This window comes from Mucor mucedo, assembly GCF_025094135.1.
Source record: "Mucor mucedo strain NRRL 3635 chromosome Unknown EV154scaffold_146, whole genome shotgun sequence".
NCBI lineage: Eukaryota > Fungi > Mucoromycota > Mucoromycetes > Mucorales > Mucoraceae > Mucor > Mucor mucedo.
In genome coordinates this window covers 10,451-29,946 of record NW_026252430.1, presented here as the reverse complement: position 1 = coordinate 29,946, position 19,496 = coordinate 10,451, and the positions used below count along the sequence as shown (strand labels likewise).

At 35.4% G+C, this 19,496-nt stretch overlaps 9 protein-coding genes across 9 annotated transcripts; 4 read left to right on the top strand and 5 right to left on the bottom strand.

Annotated features, from left to right (window-relative positions):
* Positions 1 to 72: 72 nt before the first annotated feature.
* On the bottom strand, positions 73 to 1,166 carry EV154DRAFT_486481 (uncharacterized protein; the record flags this gene model as incomplete). The annotated part of the gene is made up of 3 exons (XM_051598853.1): positions 73 to 297; positions 379 to 444; positions 507 to 1,166. The coding sequence occupies 3 exons, from the start codon at positions 1,164 to 1,166 to the stop codon at positions 73 to 75; spliced, it is 951 nt and encodes a 316-aa protein (XP_051452407.1).
* Positions 1,167 to 1,632: 466 nt separating this feature from the next.
* EV154DRAFT_65786 (uncharacterized protein) lies at positions 1,633 to 3,674 on the bottom strand. The gene is made up of 3 exons (XM_051607716.1): positions 3,424 to 3,674; positions 2,850 to 3,367; positions 1,633 to 2,795 (listed from the first exon to the last, which is right to left on the bottom strand). Exons 1-3 carry the CDS (start codon positions 3,449 to 3,451, stop codon positions 2,100 to 2,102), a joined length of 1,242 nt encoding a protein of 413 aa, XP_051452406.1. The 5' UTR covers positions 3,452 to 3,674; the 3' UTR covers positions 1,633 to 2,099.
* Positions 3,675 to 3,719: 45 nt separating this feature from the next.
* On the bottom strand, positions 3,720 to 4,814 carry EV154DRAFT_65811 (uncharacterized protein). Its single transcript, XM_051607717.1, has 3 exons — positions 4,597 to 4,814; positions 4,012 to 4,534; positions 3,720 to 3,956 (listed from the first exon to the last, which is right to left on the bottom strand). Exons 1-3 carry the CDS (start codon positions 4,690 to 4,692, stop codon positions 3,820 to 3,822), a joined length of 756 nt encoding a protein of 251 aa, XP_051452405.1. The 5' UTR covers positions 4,693 to 4,814; the 3' UTR covers positions 3,720 to 3,819.
* Positions 4,815 to 7,201: 2,387 nt separating this feature from the next.
* On the top strand, positions 7,202 to 7,812 carry EV154DRAFT_525925 (uncharacterized protein; the record flags this gene model as incomplete). The annotated part of the gene is made up of 2 exons (XM_051603340.1): positions 7,202 to 7,493; positions 7,568 to 7,812. Coding segments are annotated over exons 1-2 (421 nt in total), but the record flags the coding sequence as incomplete, so codon positions are not given.
* Positions 7,813 to 7,964: 152 nt separating this feature from the next.
* EV154DRAFT_65744 (uncharacterized protein) lies at positions 7,965 to 8,703 on the bottom strand. The gene is made up of 2 exons (XM_051607715.1): positions 8,245 to 8,703; positions 7,965 to 8,190 (listed from the first exon to the last, which is right to left on the bottom strand). The coding sequence occupies exons 1-2, from the start codon at positions 8,575 to 8,577 to the stop codon at positions 8,029 to 8,031; spliced, it is 495 nt and encodes a 164-aa protein (XP_051452403.1). The 5' UTR covers positions 8,578 to 8,703; the 3' UTR covers positions 7,965 to 8,028.
* A 110-nt stretch (positions 8,704 to 8,813) lies between these two features.
* EV154DRAFT_569210 (uncharacterized protein) lies at positions 8,814 to 9,043 on the top strand (the record flags this gene model as incomplete). The annotated part of the gene is made up of 2 exons (XM_051606121.1): positions 8,814 to 8,912; positions 8,972 to 9,043. The coding sequence occupies 2 exons, from the start codon at positions 8,814 to 8,816 to the stop codon at positions 9,041 to 9,043; spliced, it is 171 nt and encodes a 56-aa protein (XP_051452402.1).
* Positions 9,044 to 9,412: 369 nt separating this feature from the next.
* Positions 9,413 to 12,232, bottom strand: EV154DRAFT_577144 (uncharacterized protein; the record flags this gene model as incomplete). The annotated part of the gene is made up of 5 exons (XM_051606517.1): positions 9,413 to 9,924; positions 10,046 to 10,492; positions 10,704 to 11,317; positions 11,384 to 11,640; positions 12,124 to 12,232. 5 exons carry the CDS (start codon positions 12,230 to 12,232, stop codon positions 9,693 to 9,695), a joined length of 1,659 nt encoding a protein of 552 aa, XP_051452401.1. The 3' UTR covers positions 9,413 to 9,692.
* Positions 12,233 to 13,993: 1,761 nt separating this feature from the next.
* On the top strand, positions 13,994 to 15,359 carry EV154DRAFT_540308 (uncharacterized protein; the record flags this gene model as incomplete). Its single annotated transcript, XM_051604407.1, has 4 exons — positions 13,994 to 14,023; positions 14,081 to 14,221; positions 14,430 to 15,174; positions 15,205 to 15,359. 4 exons carry the CDS (start codon positions 13,994 to 13,996, stop codon positions 15,357 to 15,359), a joined length of 1,071 nt encoding a protein of 356 aa, XP_051452400.1.
* A 1,090-nt stretch (positions 15,360 to 16,449) lies between these two features.
* EV154DRAFT_569207 (uncharacterized protein) lies at positions 16,450 to 17,221 on the top strand (the record flags this gene model as incomplete). The annotated part of the gene is made up of 5 exons (XM_051606120.1): positions 16,450 to 16,495; positions 16,574 to 16,731; positions 16,789 to 16,809; positions 16,975 to 17,072; positions 17,131 to 17,221. The coding sequence occupies 5 exons, from the start codon at positions 16,450 to 16,452 to the stop codon at positions 17,219 to 17,221; spliced, it is 414 nt and encodes a 137-aa protein (XP_051452399.1).
* Positions 17,222 to 19,496: the final 2,275 nt, after the last annotated feature.

The following is a 19,496-nucleotide window of genomic DNA, read 5'->3' as shown; positions in this document are numbered from 1 at the left end:
GAAAATAAACATGACCTCCCTAATAAATAAACAAGTGCTTCGATTTATATTCATTGTTGTTTATTATTATATTTATCCAAGAACGTTAATAATTAATTTTGCACGCTTAATTTCTGCTGTTTCATCCTCATCCTCTATCTCTTCCTCAACAACAACGGGTGCCATGGAAGCTTGCGCTAATAACTTTTCTGCATCAAAATCATCATCGTTACCAGCTACATTAGCATAGCCTGTCAAAGTGTTGCTTTTAACTTCTTCCTTTTGGGGAAGCTTTTCTTGTGCCTCCTTTTTAGCTTTCTATAATCATCCATGATTAAAAAAATATATACTTATTTACACATTTTTATATATATATATATATATTTTGGCTTATCTTACCTCACGTGCTGATCCTTGAAGATCCTTTAAATACTCCAATACATTGCTAAAATCTTCTTCAGGGATCTATCATATTTGATCAGTTCCCTTATAAGTTTCTTTTTTTTTCTTCTTCTTCTTTTACTTACCTCATATAAATTAGAAAGAAGCCAGATTTGTTGAACCTTTTTAAACTTCCAAGCATCACGATCATTGACAAAAGTACGAACATAAGCAAGTGCTTCTTCTTGCTTGGAATCCTTCTTGGTCTCTTCAATCTCTATTTTACTCTTTTTTGCCTTCTTTGCCTTCTTGGGTGGTTTCTTATTATCATCCACCTTTTTCTCGACCTTTTCCTCCACTAACAAAAGTTCCTCCTCTTCTCCCACTTCCTCTCCAGCCTTACGTTTCTTGGGTGCAGGCTTCTTAACAGCAGGTCTGCTCTTATTTGTTTTTCTTGTAACTGCTGGTGTTTCGGTCTTTTGAATGACAGTTTCTACTTTAGCTTCGTTTCCTTCATCATCAAAGGACACATGAGTCGTAGCAACGCCCTTCATCAAGGCCTTTCTAGCTGCCTTTTGTGCTGTCATGCTTTTTAATAACTTTTGTCCCTGTGTCAACTTTGGCTTGGTGTCTTTGGCAGCCTCGGCCGTCTTAGTTTTGTCGTCTGCTTTGACAACTGTCTTTGCATTAGTCTTTTTAACGGCAGGTGTCTTTTTTTCAATAGTCTTTTTGACAGCAGGTACTTTTGCTACAACTGTCTTCTTGACAACAGTCTTCTTTTCAACTTGCTTTACTGGTTCGGACATGGTGTCTTTTTATGATCGATCTCTTTGAAAAATCTTTTGGTATCTCGATAACATTTGAGTTTTTTTTTTTCTTTATGCTGTGGTAGCAGTCACTATATTTGTGACCTTTTCACTCAACAATGAAAGGGGTAAATTATGGTTTGGTTCCGCCCTCAGAACCGGATAACCCCCCGACCCGTCTCCGTTACTCTAGATTCTGCCGTTCTTGAGTTTAGAATTGTCTTAAATTGCTACAGTGCGCCGAAACACTAAAAACTGACAGCTTTTTTTATTTTCTTCTTCTTTTCTTTCTTTCTGCGCAGCTGTGCGTAAGAATTGGTATTTGTTGAACAAACTATTTATTTGAAATCCACCGGTAATGTTTGTCTTACAAGTTTGGATTAGGTTTTCCCGTTATGCACTTGCCGCAGATTTGGCTATCAAATGTAGTACCTAAAAGTTGTGCACGTATAAAATTAATGGGCAATAACGAAATTCGCATTTAATATATGTATACGTATGTGACAGAAAGGATCTTTCTTTTTTTTTTTTTTAATATAATCTGAATGATTGTGCAACAAGAATGTTCAACTGAATCGTTTTGACGTACTCATCATATATCATGAAGATCACATAACAAAGAAAAGCTTTATTTATTTATGGCGGAGATTCTCACCCCCTCGTAGTTAAAAATAGGCTACCGTTAGTTGTTCTCCCAAATAAACATACGTGCCTGATTCCTTACTGTTATCGGCTTCCCCAACAATCTTGGCTGAAAAATGAAGCGAAGAAAAGTGGTTTTTGGGTCTCATTTTGATCATGATGTAAAATGTCGAATGCGTATTACTTTTTTCGAGCTTGAATGTTTGTAAAGAGTTGGCCAAAACGGTATCCAAGGAAATAATATCTGCGCAATTAGTGGTCTCTGTCAAATGATCAAACCTTAACAACCCTTCATAAAAAAAAAAAAAAACTTAATGAAAGATAAAAATAAAAAAAACAGGATTCGAACTTACGGATATGAACTTGTTCTTTATGTCGAGTGCTTTTCAACTGCACGGAAAATGTAACTGTGACGCCTTCGTTTGTTATGGATTGACCCCTTTGCAGAATCACCATGATTTCGTTTGGCTCTATGGTATTTTCTATGGCACCATCATTGTAAGATACCTTTAAGTCATCTTGTGTCCTACCCAAATAAAAATCGAGCCCGTAATTCTCACGAGATACTTGATGTAAACAACCTTTTCGGAAACTCTCGTGCAAAAAATGCCGATCTCCAATTCTCGGCTGAAAAAGGCAATCGGTCGATTTCAACATCACATGACTAAACGTCCCTAATTCTTTGTTTTGGATGCTCGCATCAGCTGCTTCTTGAAGTATTTGTGATATTTTCTGGTGTAATAGGGAATCATGTAAAAAGTTGTAAATATCACCCAGTATAAATTGGTTTCTGATATAGTATTGGCCAAACTGATTTTCATTTGCAAGTACCGAAGAAACAGTAGATGCAATACGAGCTATGACGGGCCTGAAAGCTAAATCCACAATGTCGTGTATCGATAGGTAGATGGCACAGCTGCAGTTGTCATTTACTGATATCCTTTCTTTTTCATCTACCGCGACAGAACCGAAATCATGACATGCAAGCTACACAAAGAATTAAAAAAAAAATTGAAAGACTTTAAAAGATTTTACAATTACCTTTTCGGATATACATTGGTTCATTTTGATCGTGAACTCTTTATAGTTGCTCAACGATAAATAACTGTCTTCGTGTAAAGAGCAGTAGGTCATTAGACTTTTGTTCAACTTTATACAATTCCAAATTTTCTTTGTCAACGAATCGTATACATTTTCAATTTGTAAAAATTCATCTTGAATGGTGATAGATGCTGCTTCCTCTTCAGTGGTCGCAAGTTTGACTACTTGGTGTAACGTCATCTGGATATATGTTGTATGAAGTTGGGCTAATGCGTAATATGATTTAAGAGGAAGATCTAGGTTTGACTCCTGTACAAGTGCCGGTAACAAGCTTTCTCCTCGAGTAATGATTTGCACTTTCCTGGAAGTATCGTGATTTTTAAGAATACCACTTGCGAATAAAAGCTCCCGAAAATCTATCTTGCTTCCAAATACATCATGCAATAATTTTTTTTCCAAAGACAAAACAAACCCTATTTTTCGGGACTCAAGATCTCCAAAATGCGTTTTTAACTGGTCTATTGCAAGTGTGTTTATATATCCCAAGTAAAGGACCAGGAACGTCTTAATATACCTCTGTTGTTGCGTCTCGAATGTACCATCCGCTGAATTTAAAATTTCTTTTATCTCGAGCAAAAGATCTTGTTTTTGACTTGAAAAAAAATCATCAGTTTCGCAAACTTTGGATTTGCTCGGCCCTTCACACTGTTCTAGACTGCATGCCTCAATGTCGTTACAACATTCTGTTTTCTTTGGCGTCCCGAGTTTAAAGCGACGGTCGTATTTAGAGAAGAAAGCAAGTGCCGAATTAAAATGACGTCCCAGAAATTGTATGGTACTAATATATCATTAGCGATGTATGTCTTGGCATATGTCACCTTAATTTGTGGTGCTTACTTTTCTCCTACTTTCAAAGTTAATGGTCTTAGCCTGCTAAAGAAAATTTCGAGTGGCTGCAAGCTTTTTAAAATTATAAATAATTGTGCCTATTTTTATAATTACTATTTTCTCTGACATACCTCAATGTATAGCTATTACTAACAACTTCTTTAACACCGTCAGCATCCACTTGAATACATGAATATAATACATTTTTAAAAGAAATATCTTGTTATGTAGAATTAAGATCAAATCTGAGCATTTTTATACAATCCCTGCTTACCGATTGACACAATAATATTTGGGTTTATGTCAGAAAAAATAGTCGAGGAAGAGTCTTCTTCATTTGAGGCAGTTCTATGAATCAATTTGGGTGCCATCATAATATCGGCTATTTTAATTTTCTCTAGTATTTTACGCCCAGCGCCTTCACTCACATTCCCCGAGCTTAGTTTAATAAATGATCGATGGTTATCTTGAGAAGTCAAAATATCGAAGTCTAACTGCTGTCCAACTTCGTCTAAAACATGAATTAACCAGTTGAACAAGTAAGGAAGTGCGGTTCGTTTTTCGTATATAGACTCCCTCAATATAATAAGGGATCTTATTTTTGTGAAATCATGTGATGAAATGCTTTGTATACTGTTACTGATGCGTTTAGCTACAGCAGAAAAAGCAGCTTCATAAACTTCACTTGCTGCGATTGATTTAATAATTCGAGTTTGCCTACGATTAAGATCAAACCAATTGATCTTTTGGTAATGGTGTCCACCCTTGCAACAATAGGAGTTATTATTCCTGCTAAACTATAAATTGCAAATAATTTAAAAAAAAAACAATAGAGACAAAGAACTCTGGAATCTTATACCTTTCCCAAATACAGATTCAATAAATAATCTGTCACCGTCTGTAATATATCCGTGGTTTTAATTGATTCTGCTATACGGAAACCCTTGTTGAACATAAGAAGCTGAATTCCCCTTCTTAAATCTTTGTAATCCACAGTTACAAGTTGTGATTTTGACACCCTGGATGATAATGTGAATTTTATATGCGAATCTACCAAGCTATCTTTAAATTCAAATGCATTCGTATTGATGGATACGTAATCCTTTGCTTCTACTATTCCGCATATCAGATACTGCACACTTTTTTTTATTCGATCATGAATTCCAAATCGTGGATGTCGGATGAGTTGCAGAACCGATTCTAGCTTTGTATAAAATAGAAGCCGATTAGGGTGATCCTTTTCAGATATAATTCCTGTTGCTATAAAAATAGGTCTAAGCATAACCTCTTGAATTCCTTCGTCCCATTCAGTAGGTACCACAAATACAAAGTGAATATTTCTAAATTCGAACACTTCAGAACTCCTCACCCTTAAATCGATTAGCAAATTTAGAAGAAAGTCCGTGACACTTTGTATCACCCAAAGAGCGTCTTTGTCATTCTTGTTTATTTTGTACTTGGGGTAGACACGATACAATTCTTTCATTAAATTGTCCATATATACAAAGTCATCATTAGTTTGGTAGTCCAGCGCTTTGTCTCCCCAAGCTACAACCTTGTTCCGCTCCTTGTTGTAGGCTATGCATGTTGCTTCTCTGCCATATCTCTTCAGGTGAGTAGTTTCTTCTAGGGTGCATATAAGACACATTATTACTTACCGGATGGCAAAAGAATGTGGAAAGTTTCTTTGTCTGTTAAAGATAAATTTGATATGAGCACACTGATTTCCAAAGTCTATGGAAAGCGTTCAATATCTGGCATTTGCGGGTGTATTGCTGATATAACTTACACAAAACAAGACAATAGTTGTATTGGTAATAATCGAAGTCGTCGTCCATTTATTTGATCAACAAACAGCCAAAATTAAAGAGAGGAAAAAAAAGGAAAAAAAAAAGATGGCTTAAAATCATTTGAAACTAAAAATCAAATCATATCTGTGTGACAATGGTGTGCGACGTACCTCATTCAAACTCAAACAAACAGCTTGTATAAGGTTATTGTAAAATAATGCTGGATTTTGTCTCGACTGATAAATTCGTTTGATTTTGTCTTAAGCAGATGCAATATTTCAATAGCAAACTGATTTTTTTTATAGTGTAACTTTCCCGCACAGCTAGTTATTACAGCAGATGACGATATTTACCTTCGGATGCCATGAATGATATATGTCGTACTACCTATTTGACCATATTGATTATGCTTGACATGTATAATCTTCTTTTCAAATGTTATGACGTCTCCAAGATACAGTTTTACCTGATTCACATAATATCTTTAATCGCTACATTGTTTGGTGTTGAAAGCTACTGATCTCGTGTTTTATTCAATATATACAAATCGAGGGACAATTAAGAGGGATAAAACAAATAGTTCTCAGAGTTGAGATTGATAGCTCTTTATAGAACACCAAATGAGAGGACGAAGTGTCGTTATCATTTTTTTTTCAAATAATCAAAGATGCTTTAATAGAAAACACGTTGCACATGGCAGCGCAAGTAGGTGCTTACATGACAGAAATAGCTGTTCAAAAAAAAAAATAAGCTGTTTTAATTTCTTAGCAGAACTGATGAAATTGTGCTAATTTTTAATCTATCATCATGTTATTGAATTAATGTCTGTAACATGATTTACTGATGTAATTTTCAGGATAATCCACCCAAAAAATTAACCCTTGTTTTTTCAATAGCCTCCGACAACTAAGCCTGAAACTTAAAATCGAGACCTTCTTTTCCAGTTTGAACTCTGATAGATGTGGGTACTTGTATTCATTTTAACAAGTATTGCGGTAAAAAAATCATCAGAACTCCCGTTTGGAACATAAAAGGCAGAAAACCACGGCCTTACATGAGCCTACTTTGCAAGATCAAAGGGATGCTGTTCTTCACCCGTATAATACAGGTAGCAATAAATAATACTTTTCGAAGCCTAATTAAACATGTGCTATGTTGAAATGTTACAGTTTTATGCTAAACACCAAATGCTTTAGTACGCTACATAATTCCGTTAATGGCCTATCCGTTCCACGTATGAACGTTTTCAGACAATGATTATCGAACATGTGATTCTAAAATCAGAGGACTAAAATAGCATAAAGTTATTCTATAATGCCTTCTATTACCCTTTCGTCAAATTTATCAATTAAAGTTTATATATAGATGTACGTTTTTCTACGATCTGTTTCTGTGTATTGAAGATAATATATGTGATAAACAGGTGTATACTAACTCCAAGTAAGTATCCATCAAGGCTGTTTAAAAGGCTCGTTTATCAGTTACAGATGTTTATAGAATGTTTTAAAAATATCATCTTCAGAGGTTTCCGCAGTTTTTATTTTTGACTCATTCCACAGCCACCTGCTGATCCTTTCTGGTTTCGGACCCGGGATACACAGAATTTTTCGTACCAATGGCTTGGTATATAAAGTAGGTTTTTGTTCCTTTTGTTTTTTTATTAATTTACATATCAAACCAAATATCATGTCTCAAGCTAATAAATCAATCAACCAACACCAAAGTCATGAATCTTCTCCTCTCTTGAACATTAATCAGTCTGAATCCTGTGAGGCTATTTTCAAACGTTTTCGTAATAAGTATCGATTCCATATTGGTGGTGCATGGATTCTTGCTATTCTCACTACCGCAGCTATTGCTTACTTTTTAAATTACGAAAAGCTGGACTCCATTGATCCCAATCAATGCACTTCAGACCGCGATAAAACATCTACTATAATTCTTTCTTTATTTTTTGGGGCAGCTGGTAATAAATGTTAACCTAATTTTTATTTATAATGCATTCTAACCATCCTTTTTTTTATTTATTTATATAACTAGCCGCCGACCGGTTTTATCTTGGATATGTTACTGTAGGCATCGTAAAGCTTTTGACGGGTGGTCTTGCTGGCCTCTGGTGGACTTTTGACTTTGTCTTGGTCTTAATGGGCGTCCTTAATGACGTTAATGGATGTATTCTAAGATAATTAGGCACATCTATTGTAATTTTACGAGAATTAATTTTTTAAATAAAATGTGATTGTAACCATCCACTACTTGGGATGGCGCACAATCTTATGCGGCAATGACGACTAAATTTTGCCCTCTGGGTAATGCGGGTTTTTTATGCAGGGTAATCGTTATAAAAAAAATCCCTTCTTTTTAGGCATTCTTGTTTCGACATGCATTAAAATTGAACGATGGCTAATATTTGTTATTTAGATTTATTATTAAAATGCTTGAGAGTATATTGAGATATATGATATTAATGAGTGGATGAGATAAAAGTGGGATTGGTTAGACTAGCTGTAATCACCAGGTACAATACGGCGACATCCATAAGTTGATAGACCAATGTTACAATCAGTTTTGATTTGACAGCATCTGATGCAAAACTGCTCACTATCAGGTTCGATTAAATTGACCCAATGCTTTAGACCATTGCAGGTGCCTTGTGGCAGATTCTAATTTATAGCATAAGTCAGTTAAACTTCAAATAATTTTTAAAAATTACTCACTTTAACATCGTATTGGCCTCCACCATCTTCAACTAAAATGTCATAAACAGTATGGTTGATTCTACCCGTAACTTGAACATAGGTAGGTGTACGAAGAAAATGAGCTGACTTGATAAAGCCAGGAGGAAAAGCATCGGCATAGGTAGTCGAATTTGTACAAAAAGGTGTAGCGTCTCTCTCAGTGGCAGAAACGCTTTTTCCTGGGCCAGGCGGCAAATACGAGCAAAAATCTTGACTTGAATTAACACTGATACTAGCACCTGTACCACGTTTATTTAAGGGAAAAGCTTGGACCACTACCAAAAGGAGACTAGCAAATAATATGAATTTCATGATAACAAGGGGACAGTGAATGTAATGAGAAAAAAATGAAGGAAGGGATTAAAGAGCATTTTCATGCTTTTATATACGCATAATGGTAGAAAATGCCAACCCCTTTCTCATCTCATTCAATCCAGGAAACAGAAACTGAGAGTAAAATGTCAAGTCACAAAACTTTTATTTTGGTTTGTGCGGTTTCCCCTCCCCTCCTCCTTTTTGGCTTTCCACTTTGTCTTCCCGTTTACAAGATGTCAAAAATCTGGAAAGCATTAGCTGTTTCTTTTGGTGCTTTAGCTGGCGGCGCAGGCGGATTTTATGTCTTGGAAATGTACAAAATTAAGTCGAAGGTAATATTCATTACGAAATTACAACCGGAAAAAATACAAATGAATTTTTCAATCTTTAGGAGAAGAGACTTGCCATGTTATTAGACAAAAAAAAGGAATACGAAAACTTACAAAGAGAGGAGTCGTTATAACCTATACAACAAGAGTACTCACACTTACTACAGTCAGCAGCACCCCTCCCCCTTTTTTTGTTTTATTCATGTATCTACATCTTTTGTCTACAGCTTATCTTTCAATATACTTCATCCTAATAATACACTCTACGATGCTTGTAATTATATCGAGTATGAACACTGTGAACCAAGCAAATGTTTTTATTCAATAAAAACCCATTCATCTTACAGTGTTTACACTTCAAATTCAGACAACATCAGTTTTTTTTCAGACAAATAAAAATTCACTTTCAAACATTTGCTGACCTTTTTCAGACGATATAAAAATGGAAATTCAGATTTAGTGTTAGACTTTTTTTTTTTTTTTTTTTTTTTACCTGTAGGTATCTTTAAGCCATCGCCGGTGAGGGCGTGGCAACCACATTGTAGGTGGCGCTTTGTCTTTTAAAGACATCGGGTCGGCCATCACCTCTCCAAATTGAGGTGGCAATGGTGTACATGTTTTTAGTAGCCATAACGTCACGATTCCAACGAATATTACATTTTTTGCAGAAGAATATTTGATGGATTGATCGGTTGTCCGTTCCACATTTATACTTTAAGTTTTCTAGACTACTTTCTAGGCAGTTATTGCAGTTCTAAGAAAGAAATGACATTGTATTAGTAATTACATGTTATAGACACGTATATCTTTCACCTTTGATGTTTTATATTCATCTATGTCAAGTAGCAATAACTCTCCAAGTTTTTCCCGCAGCTTCAACTGTCTGTATATCATTTCAGAGACGCCATGCCTAATCCCACTGATCTTTACGTGACTTTTATTCTTCAAACCGTCCCCAAAAATTATCAATGGCATTTTACTTTTGTCACCCTCCTCAAATTTCTCTTTGTGGCTTCTTTTTTTTTTTAAAAAAGAAAAAAAAATTAGAAGAGGAACAACATCCATGGATATGTGAGTAATACCTGGATGCGCTTTTTCTTTGTCTTGATCCGGCTTGAGGGGTGTTGCTTTGATACTTTGCAGCTGTCTTGCTTCTTTTTCTCTTGTTTTTTCTTGTTTTCTTCCATCGTCCTTTATTGTACTTCTTTGATCCGTTAATTAGGATATTTACAGCATCCTGGAGGGCACGCTGTTTTCCAATGTAATTACACCATTTGACTCTTGCTGTTTGAAAATTGTAAAAATTAAATAGTGTGTCCTTATGTTGCATCATGTATTTCACATGCGTAATATATTTATCTGCAACTGCTGACTTTACAGAAGGTATGTTTGTCTCGATTGTTTGCACTCCTTGTTCTTTCTTCCTGTCTTGCTCCAACTTCAGACGATTGGCACTTCCATTCATGTTGTAATATTCGGCAGATGAAAGCCGCCTAACATCCGTGTTACCATGAAATGACACAAAAGCATCTTTCCTGTTGGGATCTACTGTGCAAGGTCTAAAATAACGATCGATTTCTTCACTATTGAAATCTTGCAGCTCCAAAGCAGTTTCATTCACAGGAGATTCTGCGTATCTCTTTCGGCAAAAAGAAATCCTACAAGTGTACCCATCTGTGTACAGGCTATTAATAAACATCTTTCCTTTTTGTTGAGGTAAATTTTTTAATTTTTCAAAGCTATACAAGTTGAAAATTAGCAGGTTTATTTGTTGCTAAAAACGTATGTACCTACGTATTTATGTTTATCTTAGCAAAATTAAAACGGGCAAAAAAATATCTTTGGGTGTATTCAAAAACTGTTTCTTCCTCTAACCGTTCCATTGAAGCCGTCGGAAACAGACCAGTCAAATTTTGGCTATCTATTTTAACGAAACGCCAATGCAAGCCAGGGTTCGGGAATAGACTGAAGAGACGAGGCGGCTGGAAATCTCTTTTTACGCTGTTGTTGTCGTTTTTGTTTTTTTTTACTTTCTTCTTTTTTCTTGGTCTTTTATTTACTTGATCGGTCTCGTCTGATTGTTCTTGTGAGATGATTTCCAATTGAGAGACAGGAACAGGTAGCGGTGCTTCCACAATTAAGGACTCATATTTCTCCAGAATGTGCTTAAGTACTGGCATAATGCTGAATGGGGCATTATTTAGAGTTGCCTTTGTCACAAGAAATGCTGGTATACGATTCTTGATCTCCAATATCAATGGGTTTAAAAACGTACAAATGTTTTCTTGCTCTTTACTGTTCAAAGAAGTGGAAATATTGTCAGAATTGATGGCTCCCAGTCCTGGCGAAAATAGTACATTGAGCACATGTTCGTATACTATATGTTTTACTATGGGCATTTTTATGTCCTTTTAAAAAAATAATAATTGATGTCAAGTTTTTAATATATATATTTAACAAGGCTTTACACTTACATGAAATGCTTGACGGATCATGTATATAAAGTAGTTTGCAATAATATTTTCAAAGTTCTCTATATAATAGTTGTTATAACAAGTAGCTATAGATTCACAAGCGGATGAAACCACTTGGCCGTAAAGAGTTAAATTTCCTTTATCAACTGTCAAGTTGACGCCTTCAACACCGTTAAGCTCATCCCATACTTCGGCGAGGTGGGGAATAAGTGGATATTGTGATTGAAAATTTTGAACTGATAAATTTTGGTAAACCACTCTACATACGCTATACCAAAAGTTTTGTTTCAATAGTTCATTAGGCAAACTGTTTGGATGTTTCAAAATATAAAAGTTGACAAAAAGCTGAGCGTTGTAGGCGACTTTTCGCAAAAACATTGAAAGACTTTTGATTTTTTCAACCGCAGTGTTATTCGCATTCTCATCTACTGAAGACATGAATGACTTGAGAGGTATGGAGACTGTATATCTTTGATTTTGAGAACCCAGATTTTGTTGAATCAATTCTTTTACTGTATAATTATAATTCAGGCACTCTCTGGACCTAGCAGATGCATGGCCATTTTGACCGCAGGACTTACATACTAGACTCGATGTATTTGTGACAACATTTCTAGCTCTTTTTGCATCACTTTTTGCCTTTTTCTCTTCTGGGGTATCTTTTCTTTTTACACCTTTGAGAAGATTTAGTTATTACAACACATTGAAGAAAGCTTTTATATTACCTTTCTTTCTTTTACTTGGTTTGTTAATGGTTTCACTAGCAGTTTCCTGTTGTTGGCTTTCATATTTTTTCAACTTTTTCGTTTGTATAAAAGCTTCAATTTCAGGATAAATTGGTGTACGCATCCCGTTTTAGATATTAGAAAGAAAAGGACATAATTGTTGTTGAAATCGACATCAGGCTGATATATATATATTTGATGTGACCGCTGCTTATTATTAATTTATCAAAGTATTTGTACAAACCAAAGTTATTATTTTTTATATCAGATTGTATCTATATGCTATGAAGTGAGGTTATTTGTAGTAGGCTGGGTATGATAATTGTAGGCATGTAAATCACTTTATTCATTTATAATATAAGTCGTATTAAACAAACTTTGTTGAGTGAGTTTTGGCTGTCTCAAAGTTTGATTAAATAGATTATTATGATTACGCTTTTCTTTAGGACCGGTAAAGTGCGCGTAGTCATAATCTAGGATCACTTACCCGTTGTTTTTCACCGCCGTACGTTTTTCTATGTCATATTCTCTATCATTATCTTTTCCTCCGCTATGTCCTACCCAAATAACATCCCGCCTCTATCATTACATCACAGGTAGATCATGCCAATTATCTGCACAAGTGTAGGAACCTTTTTCTCACTTAAATCGTGAAGTGTTGGTAGAAAATAATTTGATGTCCTCTTTAAATTCTTTGTAACATTATCGACACAAAAGATTGTATTGACTGGGATGGATATCTTGTCTGATTATCTTTTACATGTGTCTGAAAATCTTTTTACGACTGTCCGAAATATATTTCTGTTTGTCTGAAAACAATTATAAGCCTGTCTGAAAACAAATATAAGTTTGTCCAAAAATAATTTGCATTTGTCTGAATTTGAAGTAACAACACTGTAACCTTTCATTATAAATTCAATACCCGGCGGGAATAGCCTTGCTGGGGTAAAAAAGAAAAAAAAAGAAAATCCGTCCCTGTCTTTCTTTTCACTCGCTTATAGATCTGACTTGACGAAATGCTTTCTATTTTAAAAAGATCTACAAGGATCTGCCAACAGCAGAAAATTATACTTCGATCTTATGGTGCAAGGTAATTTACCTCCAGGTTTACCTATAGACAAGAACTGACATCTTTCTTTTTTTTTTTTTAAAAAAAAGGGGTCTTCAAGAAGATCGCACAAAAAAGGTCATTGAAGAAATCAAAAAGCTGGAATACGATCTCGAATCAAAATTGAAAACTGTAGGTCAAAGAAAAAGACGTATAAAAACATTTTATTAAGTGGCTTGTAGAAAAATGCTTCCTTTGAAAGAATCGATGAACAAGACATTGCTTTAATTTATAACGAATTAGCTGCCCCTATGCCTATCCGCCCAAAGATCAGTTCTGACTATTTAGAAAAACTGAAAATCAAATTCTTAGATACTCGTAGTAACGAGCAGTTAGAAACACCTGTCGCAGTTGCGCAGTTGACTTCTGGAAATTCAGTTACTCAAACGGACGATAACGTGCCTGCCCCAACAGGGTTACAAGATTTGACTTTGATAGATTTCGAGCAATTGATTTATGCCAACGCTTTAGCAAAACGACCAATCGAGGCTGATCAAGCTTTTAACTTGATGGAGGTATATTTCATTTCCCTTCTTCCCTCTATCTCCCTCTTTTTATTAATACTTGCATTAGAAATACAATGTCACACCAAGCGTTAGATCCGTCAATCACTTAATGGATGCCTATGCGAACTGTAACGACCTTGAACAAACTATTGCCACTTACAAAAAACTGGACCAGTTGAAGTTAAAGCCCGATATTTTCAGTTATGGATCACTTGTTAAGGCATTTGTAGCTAATAAGAGATTGGATGACGCCCTTGTTATTTTCGAAAAGATGAAAAAAACATCTATGATCCCCTCCCAGGTAAATGCTGATAAACTATGTATATACTGTAATTGATATTTAACAAGATTTTCTCAGCCAATCTTTGCAAATTTGATTAGTGGATGCTTGAAGGCAAACAAAGTTAATAAGGCATGGGAGATTTTTGATTCCATGAGATTATCTTTCCATCAACCTGATGAGGTTAGCTTTACATTGATGCTTCATGCTTGTGCTAAGGTAAATCAGAAAGAAGAAGAAAAGTATTGGTTGAAAAGAGAGATTTAAAATATATTTTTAGAGGGGAGAAGTTGAGAGAGCATTGAATTTATTTGAGGATATGGCCGGCTATCAGCTTTACCCTACTGATGTTACATTTAATGTTTTAATCAATGCGTGTGCCAAGCGTCCTGATTACTACAATGAGGCTTTCAATTTATTGGATCAGATGCAAGAAACCTACGGCTTTCAACCGGATGGAATCACCTATAATACCCTGCTGACCGCATGTGCTAGAAAAAAGGATTTGGGTCAAGCCAGAAATATTTTACGAACAATGTGGAGCGATGTCGAAAAGAATGGATCACAATCATTGTTAGCACCAGATAGTCAAACCTTTACGAACTTGTTTTGGTGTTATGCTAGTTACATCCCTTCTGGATCAGCACAGATCAACAGTCCGGTAACAGCTACTACAGGCGTAGAAATGTCGACACAGCGTCAGTCATTACCTTTGGACTTACCTAATAAACGATCCAAGGTAGTGAAAGAAGCACAATGGATTTTTAGCCAGTTACCAGATCTCGGAATTAAAGCGACACCGGCTTTGTTGACCGCTTATTTAGCCTTGCATATCTCTCAAAAACAAACCAGCAAATCCATAGACATTTATACAGATTTATTTGAAAAATTTGATATTCAGAAAGATGCATTTGTGTTCCAACATATGCTCCAGTACAGCTATAACAATAAGGACAGCAAAATGGCTTGGAAAGTATGGGAAGATTATCAAGATTTTTTGGAAGCTAGACGAGACGATTCTAAGACGGGTACTATCATTGAACAAAAGACAAAAGATTCGGAAAAAAATGCGCTAGCGATCAAAGAAGGTTGGACTGGCTTACAACAACAAAAGATGGCAGCTTTGATGGCTAATACACTTGCGAGATCTAACGATCTGAAGAATGCTCTTAGTATATTATCAAGTGAATTACGTAGATCAGCTACAATGCACCCACCTAAATTGCGTGATATGATGCCCCTTTATAACAAATGTATTCAGTTAGAAGACCTGGATGCCAAAAGAGAATTAGTCTATATTTGTGTGAAAGAACCTCGAAATCTTGCTAATTCCAAGTACAAGCGTGTGAATAATTAGATCAAATGTTTCCATAACCTCATTCCCCTTTCTGTATATTAAACAAAAATTAGAAATTCAAAAAACAAACGACAGGGTGACATTATTCAACTGTAATAGTAGATTCTGATTTGCCATAGTACCTCAACAGTTTTTAAATCATTTTCTTTTTTATTCATTCAAAGCCGAAGCAGCCCTGCGCTTCATTTTAGAAACCTGAAGGTATATTTCTAATCTCAAATAATTGGGAAGAAAAATAATAACAAGTCTGGTTAATTGTTTAGGACCTTCTTGACGAGACACTGAAGACTATTGCTGTTTTAAAAAGCCAACATGAGGAAAATGAGAAGTATTATGACAGTGAAAATAGCAGCCAAGTAGTTCTTCTTTCGGACATAATATGTCCAAGAATTTTTAAATTAAGTTTCAACACTCACGGCCTAAACTTTGCAAAAGAGCACCTTAAAAGCTCGCCTGAAAGCGATTGTTATTTTTTTTTTTTCTAAAATAAATTCGTCCGTACTTGTTAAAATGAAAAACCAAATCAATTTGTAAAACCAGAGTTAAAGTTTATACAGTGCATCTATTTTATAATGAACAATTTTTGGCTCTGATATCCAAAAAAAAAAAAAAAAAACGCTATCTCCTCGATGAATTTATTATGTATCAGAAATCCGGCTCTATTATGTTCTTTATTAGAGAGTTCTTCATAAACTAATAGAGCCCGATATTTTTCTTTCACACAAACTTTTTTACAGATGGCAAAACAAAATTTGCCATTTACAGTGGGAAGTCCCATATAAAAATCTATCAGCAGATATTTCCCGGATAAATGTTTTCCCGCGGTAAATCAGATTCCTACCTAAAAATGAATTAAAAGCAAAAGCCTGCGGGCATTTTAGAAAATGATCCGGGTATCAGAATGAGTCATTATTAGAAATGAAAGAAAGTTCGAGAAAAAATTAAGTCAACAAATACCCCAGTTATTATCTAGCTCTAGAAAAACCCAGTCACACCTGAAAACCATTTTGGCTCAATTTTCCTTAAAACCGTCTGGACGGTCTTGGTGTGAAGGCCTCTAGTCTCTTTCATAAAAAATTTTTTTTTCCACATGTCAGATTTAGCCACGTATAAGCAACTTTCAAAACAAATAACAAGTACTTGAGGTACTTTTGTGATAAACCGACTTTAGACTGGACATTTAAATCATACAAAAAATATTTTCCATGACCAAGATGCTGAAAAAATCAAAAGACTTTATAAGAATTTACAAACTGTTAAAGAAGACTCTAAAAACGTTTCTACAATCGTCCATCGGCACATTGATAAATTATTGGAGCCTTTTAATTCTTCTTCGAGTACACCCAGCTCGTCGGTTGTTAACAATATCACAGTATGTAAATATGTGTTCATAATATCATGTTTATTGACTTGTATATTTTATCTTTAGGTGAAAGGAAATTATTACAACGTAAGGATTTAAATATTGATTATTTGTATTATTTGCTGAATTAGGTAATAGGCTGGTAGAGATATAACAATAAATGAGACAAGCGAGAGAGATAGCAAGAAACAAAAGGCAAGCTGATAGTAAACGATGTTCTTTATCCCCTATTAACTTATTACTTTTTATTAGATTGACCATGAAGATATGAAGGAGACCGAAGAGGTCGAGTTTAAGCAGAAATGGGTTGAGTTCTTGGCTGATGCTGAACAAAGTAAAACTTTTCACAAGTACAGATAAAATGAAACAGCAATCGATTTAAGAACCTATTGATAATTTTGATTGTAGCCCTGAGAAGAACGGTGTAACCCGTTTGGGTGCAAAGCTATCACCCTATCCAAACGCAGATAAAGATACATACCGATATTTAAAGAAGTAGTTAACACCATGTGAAGCAACCGACATTTGGATGCAGCAAGTACGGTGAATATGTCTGGTGCAGCAAAGCAAAGAATCATATCAGTGATATAGTTACTGCAGTAAGCATTTTTGATATTTAAATCTTTAAGTTAACACCATGTGAAGCAACCGACATTTGGATGCAGCAAGTACGGTGAATATGTCTGGTGCAGCAAAGCAAAGAATCATATCAGTGATATAGTTACTGCAGTAAGCATTTTTGATATTTAAATCTTTAAGTTAAATTTGATGTATCTAAATTTTTGGCGTATTAGACGGAGTATGTAATACGTAGTGTAAAAGCCTTTAGAATTGGGACAAAAAAAAAGCCAAAAATTACCATTTTGGGACATGTATATATATCAAAAACTTCTTTTGAATAAAAACGTACATCTGTAACTTCAATTAAGAAATCAAGTTTTGAAAATGCCTAAAGAACATAAAAAAAAAAGAATAAGGGAAAAAAGAGAGACAGGGAAGCTCATGCGGCTGTTTTGGAAAATCAGATGGGACCAAGCAACCCTGGTCAAAAGATTTACTTGCGATTGAAAATTCAGACAAACCCAAACACAATGGGAGAGTCATCATCAGAGACAAATACCGGGGAAGGTTCAGAAACAACAGATCTCGGCGTTAATGGCCCATCAAGTTCTGAAAAAAATGTCACTTCAAACCAACCACCCAAAAATTTTATAAGGCTTAAGTTATTAGGACCAAGAGATGTTTTTGAAGTCATTGCTGAAAGGAATGCGAAGAAACGACGATATGCAACGGCGCATTTCAGAGGAACAGGAAGAGCACAGTTCTAATGACGAAGACGAAGGTAGCAGAACTACACCCACAGATGATACAAATGTTATAAGGATGGATCCAATCAGCCGACAAGCCGACAGGACAAGAGAAGGGCATATCAACAATCCGAAGAGTCGAGAGCATACCAGCGGGAATATCAACGATCATATCGTCAGAACCGTAACAATACTTCGCCTGAAGAGGTAAATATTCATTATAGTTATGTTAATTTTAATGCTCACGCGTTTAATTAATGACTAGATTTCGTCTTGGGAAAAAACCAGAAGAGCATACGAAAAAAGCATCAGGGAGGGACCTACTGTTTTATGCATTTGCTGTGGTGGATTGTTTTTTACAAAAAATGTTTCTCTAGTTGGTAAAGAGGATATACTGCTAAATGGAAGTGTGAAGCAGATGTTGCTGAGGCGGCATTTTGGACGATTGACAGCAATATTTTTGACAATTATAATAATTTAACGGTTACGAAAGCCGGTAGTGATAAGCATTATTTCTGTGCTAATTGCAAGGCATCAATCAAACTGAACAAAGTATCGAAGATTGCTTTAAAAAATGGTCTACATTTTCCAGAAAAGGTTTCATGCATATCAGATTTAACAAGGTTGGAGGAAAGGCTCGTTGCACCAAGACATACATTTCAACAACTATGGACTCACAAAGGTATTAGTGGGCAATATAAGAGTAAAGGTGGTATTGTCAATGTCCCGGTAAATGTGGATACAACGGTCAGTTGTCTGCCTAGAAACTACAACGACACCGAAACCATACATGTTCGTTTAGCAAGAAAACTGTGTTTTGAGAAAGATTATATCAAAGGGAATGTAAGCCCATCAAAGGTTTGGATTGCAGCCGAGTACTTAGCCACCACTACCCTTTATCAAGAATATGATGTTACGTTGGCTGATAGAAATGCGTGGGATGAACAAAATCTCAATCAGGAGCAAGAAAATAGAGATAATTTAGCAGACCTTGAAGAAGTGGATGAGGAAGGACAAATGGATGAGGAAGGAGAAATGGATGATGAGGATATTACATATGATGAAACCTTCGATGACGAGTTGGTGGAGGAAGATTGTGATGAGCCCTTAAATATTGACGCTACAGATACGTTAATTGTTGACAACAATGACAGTAACATGTCAATCAGACTTGCTCCTGGAGAAGGTAGAACGCCATTATCTTTGTTGAAAGATAAAGATAGCGATTTCCTGTCTTTTATTAAGATATTTTATGGAAAACGATTAGAATGCATTGACACAGTATCATACAACTCGATGACAAAATCAATGGCACGGAGATTCGATAGAAGGGCTGTGGAACGCTTGGACTATCTCCTTTACATGGATAGAAAATCTCAGTTATTAAAATTGTGCTCTAACGTCAACACTATCCTTAGGAAAAGAAAAACTACTTCGAGTGAAAATCAACCATTTACTGCCAAAGAC